General features: G+C 37.9%; 1 protein-coding gene across 1 annotated transcript in view; it reads right to left on the reverse strand.

The window, feature by feature from the left end:
- Positions 1-3,329, reverse strand: part of LOC122811072 (diacylglycerol kinase zeta-like) — a 3,109,428-nt gene extending 3,106,099 nt beyond the window's left edge. The window contains exon 1 of the mRNA XM_044082630.1: positions 2,614-3,329. Within this exon, the coding sequence (XP_043938565.1) occupies positions 2,614-2,873 (260 nt within the window). The 5' untranslated portion in view covers positions 2,874-3,329. The remainder of the gene's footprint in view (positions 1-2,613) is intronic.
- Positions 3,330-6,000: the final 2,671 nt, after the last annotated feature.

A 6,000-nucleotide genomic window follows, 5' to 3' on the forward strand; every position in this document is an offset into this window, starting at 1 on the left:
GAATGACATTGAGGGGAGGGGTATATATCAAGCCCATCATGCCGCTGATGCAGCCTGAAAACATGTAGTGTGCTGATATGTACATTGTACCTTCATTCCCCATCAGGATTCAGAGTTAACACCAGTCACATGACAGTGTGCTGATATGTACATTGTACCTTCATTCCCCATCAGGATTCAGAGTTAACACCAGTCACATGACAGTGTGCTGATATGTACATTGTACCTTCATTCCCCATTAGGATTCAGAGTTAACACCAGTCACATGACCATAACCTTCATCAGTTATTCCTTTTACTGGGCATCCTGGTGGCAGCACTTACAGAACCCCTTCCTCTGTTTCACAGACTGCTACTCTGTGCATATACATATATGGATCTCAGTTCCCAAGGCATATGGAGATATCTCACTACTGATGGAAATACAGATTTAACATCTGAGTCACTGGTGCACTAATTTTTGTTTTCTGGAAGATGCTATGCATTTCAATGTATGACTTATTGCACAATGGTGTGTTAGATCTGTGGCACTGATAATGCATGCATTTCTGCAGTCCAAAATGTCTTCTTTGGGCATCACAAAACAGTCCGTCAATGTGTCCCACAATGTACAGCGTGCAAACAAATAACAGCTCTTTCCATTTATTTCCCTATCTTGCCTTAGACCAGTAATGTTGAATCCTTAATTAGTATGGGATGGAGTGATTACTTTTTCAAAAGGACACAGAATCATGACTAATTAAAACCCCACTATTGGATTCATGTAGTGGTCAAGAGGACCTCATTTAAATACATCCCCTTTGTGAATGCTTCAAATTTCCCAAAAGAACTTATTAAGCTTGACCTTTCTGTTGTTGTTGCTGTACCCCCCCCCCCCACTAATATAAAGATCCTCTGTGGGCACACTATTTGTAAGAAAGGGGAGGCAATTTAGGTGACTCCTAATGCTGAAGTTTCAAGCAGACTAACTACATTGATTATGTTGAGTGTCTCCTTGACTCATACAAGTACCCACTACTCAATTTCACAACATTTAATTAAGCATGTGGTTAAAAAGATTTTTTTCTTTGTTATTTATTAATTCAGGTTTGTTTCTCCTAGCAGATTAATGAATGCATGCAGTAACCAGTTCTAAATACAGACTATACACTAAATATAGGACATTTACTAAATTGGTTTTGTGTGCAGAGGGTTCTACTTCAAAGGAATGAAATTTCAGAATATTGAACATCTAGTCATCAATGACCAAAGGATCAACGATCTGAAATATCAAACCTTACCAAAAAATCAAAAACATGAAAAATTCTCATTTCATGTTTTTGCAGGGGAGGGGGGGCTGCCCCCCCCCCCACACACACACACACCTTCTGCTACTTAAATATACCAACTCTGAGATCACACTACAGTGAAGAGAATGGTAACGTTCCCATTCTGCACTGTACGGCGATCTCCATTCACAAGGTTCGATATTTCCAAGGGATTCGATGTTCTGAAATTTTGATCCTTTGAAGGGGACTCGTGCATAGCATTCAGGTGTACCCAAAGTATCAGTTGGCACCACTTCTGCTACTATCATGGCATCTATCTCATAGCAAAACAAGAAGTCACACACACAGCATTTACAAATATGAGAGGTTGTCTATGTTTTACAGTCAGTAAAACAAAACTTCAAAATAAAACAAGCAGAAATTGCTATAGTTTCACCATTCCAGGCTAAAACAAGTAGATAAATGACAGATGAATACTTTACTGTGATGGGCTCCCATATAAACCACTGCATATGTAATGTTTTCTGCTTCTGCAGTGAGGAAGAAGAGAAATGAGTTAACATAATACCAATTTTCCTCCTCTGTCAAACTCGACAGTTGGCTAGCAACTGACCCTTTTATGTTTAAGGCCAATTGTTTTTCAGATGTGTCCATCTGTTTCTAGAGGAAATCTTTTAAGTTTGTAAATACATGGCTAAAACAATCTTTCTAAAGTAGGGATTACCAAACAATCCAGACCCCTTTAATCTGCCATGCACAAATCTCTCTTAAAAACACACTGGTAAAGCTCATTGCAACTATTAACAATACAATGAATGTGTTAGTGTGCATATATCGGTGTGTGTGTGCGTTAGTGTGCATATATCTGTGTGTGTGTGTGAGTGAGAGTGTCTTTCCATTCAATAAACAGAAAGAAAGGATAGCAACTGCTTAAATATACTGTGGTCACCTGCAGAGAAGTCAGTGTCTCATCTATTAGAATGAAAATGCATACTATTTGATGTCTTCCTTAGGTATACATATTTTTTAGAGCACACACTTAAGAATAGAACATATGATTTATATATAAGTGACTACTACATTTTATAAGGGCTACAAAACAAATTTTCATGTCTGCTCTGGTTTTATGAGTAGTCCAACCATGCTGGGATACAGAATTTCCACCACTTTAAGTAATTTCATACAGAAAGACAGAACAGTTCCCTTCACCACCATAAAATAGCCACATACCCACTTTGAAAATATCAGAGCTTTCTGCCAGCATATCTCAATTCCCTGTATTCACTTCTCACTCCTGCTCACCTCCAACAAATCCAAAGCAAACTCTAAACATATTTTCTGCTCACCTCCGTCCAAACAGCTTCAGCCCTGGAAATGTCTTAGTGCTGTTCCTCCGGACCAGTGCCAGCTTAGCATTCTCATCTAGGCTGGACAAGGACTCAGAGCTTGAGGACTCTTCAGACTCCTTAGGGGGACTATCTGTCCCCTCCTGTTGCTGTTGCCCATCCATATACCCACTCCTGAGGGGGTGAGGTGGTGTGTTATCTTTTTCTTTACTTGATTTGCCACATAAATAAAAACATATACTCCCACAGACAATTTGCATTCAGCAGACCTTTCTTATTATGAGCCAATGTACCCTCATTTCTCAGCTTTAAGCTGCTAGTGTAACTCCAAGGTAGTTAGCAATGTGTCCTTTAAAACAGCAAACTGCACCCCTTCGTTGCTCTGCTAATTGATGGTAGAATGTAGTAATCCACGTTAAATGAGACATCAAAAACTTAAAAAGATGAACAGTAGCATCTATCATTTCTTCTCCAAAGCCATAATGTTTGTTTCATATGCTGTTTTACCAAAACTGCAAAGCAGTCCAATCCAGAAAGCAAATAACCATAATTAAACCCTTGATATCACTTTCTCTCTCATACTCTCATTTTGCTCCATGGCTACCTATATCCACCCCTTTGCTAAGAAACCACACTTCTCACTCCTTTACTGTGTTACTATCCACTCGACTGAAGTAATCCAGGAAGTGTCAGGAACAGATGCACACAGCACAGGACCCCAGATAGACGACTGCTAAACTGCCTTTCTTTGCAATAGGCTTTTCACACTGGGTTTTGTTAGAAACTACTGTTGGAAAATGAATGAAGGCACCTTGCCATCTGCTGGCTAAATATTAAAACTACATTGCAAGAAAAGTTTGAGAAATTCTTAAAACATGTTTAAATAAGGACACCTAGATTTGCAGAACTGTCTTTTTTCGTATTTTTTTTCTCCTTGGGAAATAGGAAGTGGTAGTACTGTATGATGAACATAATAATTTGTTTGCAACCTAAATGCTAATATAGGTGAGAAATGCAATTCATGTGCTAAAGAAATATCCCAAACACACATACCATCTAGTTACAACTGATTTTAATTCAGTTAATGCACAGCAAAACATATTCAAAACAATAATTTTATGGCAGTTGAGGTAAAGCAGGGATTTTTAATACCATCTTTTTACTCATATACTGTGGTATTTAAAATTTTCTACCTTTTGAAGAAGCTAATGTGAAAGTAGCAAACAAAAATAATACTAAAAAGCTTACATTCATTCATTTAGAAAGAAATGTATTCAGCTCATTGGTGCATTATTCTTTAGAAAATACAAGCAGTGTGCTCCAGGCAGGGATTAGGCTATGAAGAGACTACAGAAAGTGTATGAGAGTCTGTTTTTCATTTTTAAATGACATTTTTATTTACTTACTTGGTAGTTTCTTAGAATTGTACAAAGTTTCATTGTCAACACAGCTTATAACTAGGTAATGAAATCACAGAATACACACTGAAATATTCAAAGCATTATTTGCGTGTGTTTATCCTATCACTGACCTCCAGCTAAAGACTAAGATAAAATATATAACTGGTACACTGTGTATCATCAGAAGCCAGTCTATCCTCTTGATGTATTAAAAAAATTATCTACACCCTCAACAGCTTTAAAGCTACTAACATCCCACTAAACTCATCATTTCATTAAAAGTTCACACATTGCACACACTACACAGACATATAAAATAATCCAGTACAACCTAGCTCATGTAAAACAATGCCCTAAACGGGGTTCCTATCACGAAATCGAATAGGCTGAAGAGCGAACAGCTTTAATATATGAAATGCCGTTCATCAATGTGTTTTTTGTGAGATTGCGGTACAATGAAGATCACACACACACACACACACACACACACACACATATATATATATATATATATATATATATATATATATATATAAAATTGGGGGGGCAGCCCCTCAAAAGAGCTACTTCAAAGTATGACATTTTCGATGTTTAAGCCATTTGCTCTCCCGTCTCTTTGATCTCATAATATAGACCCCCTAAACCCAAGACTACATTCAGATTACAATAAGTAAATAATAAAGGAAAAAGAAAACTGCAGACTGCATTGCTCATTCTCTTTAAGGTAATGGCAAATACATAAGCCAATAAACTTTACATACTGCACACAGGAAATACGCAGACACAGTCCACCCAAAATACCTCTAGTCTGCATAAAGGCTGATACAGTACATACGCAATTAATGCAGACAATGTATGTTACAGATAAACTCATATCATTCTCGATGTAACCCATTGGATAGCACATTAGCTGACAAATAAAACCCAGGAAATTAGAATGAACAGCTCTACCTCTTCCAAAAGACATGTGACTAGTGGTGTACCCCATGACACTCCTTTTGCAATTCATTTCTCAGAGGTCAAAAGCAAATGTTATGGTTTTATGGCTTGTAGATGACTACAAGCTTGGAGCCATCATAAACATCCCAGAGGACACCAAAATCATCCAAGAGAGCCTTTCCCAAACCAATAGTCATGGACTAAAACTATATGCCAAAAAATACATAATCATATCCATCAGCAAGAATAACGTCCCTTTGTAACTATCACATTAACTACACACCCCTGAAAGCTGATCCTGTAGTCAGGAATCTGGAAATCTATATCAGCAATGAACGTTCCTTTGATCACCACGTACTCACTATTGTAAGGATGCCCTTTTTCATCACACAGCATATGTCTAAAGGTATGATGTCCAGGTCCAGGGATGTAATCATTCCACTGTACTTGGCTATCATCAGAACAGTCATCGAATATAATGTTCCATTCGGTATGTACCTGTCCAAAAATTGTCACAACTGGAGTGACCTCATTGCTTTCTCACTAAACAAAATCATGTGCCTAAATCACAAAAACTATGCAGACCATGTCAAAACCTTGTTCTACTCTGTATCATGCAGGCTACTAAGAGGTGACTTCTGCCTCCTGCCTAATATCTCAACAGAATCTAGCCTGTCAGAACTATTACACATTCACAAGTCCAATAGTACTGTGAAAACCAACTTAAGGGCTCTCAATTTCTTTTGCAACGTAAATAGAATATGTTCTTTTATGAACTGGTCTTCTACTCCACATAAAGCAAAGCACTTTCCTTAGTCATTTTAAGTGTAATTTAGATGAATGGATGGGAAACTGCAAATTCACCCGTAGTTTAGCATCCATATCCCTCATGTGTAGGGGTAACAAATAAATCTCCCAAGGCAAGGAACAGAGACTGAGATCAGCAGCCCTTTATGGTTTGTAGATGGTAAGCAATTATTTATTATTTGATAGAAGGGTACGATTTGGAAGAGAGTAGTGGGGTAGGGATCTACTTGCTGGGTAGGAG

Source organism: Protopterus annectens, chromosome 9.part0 (assembly GCF_019279795.1).
Source record: "Protopterus annectens isolate FY-2018-M chromosome 9.part0, PAN1.0, whole genome shotgun sequence".
Lineage (NCBI taxonomy): Eukaryota > Metazoa > Chordata > Ceratodontiformes > Protopteridae > Protopterus > Protopterus annectens.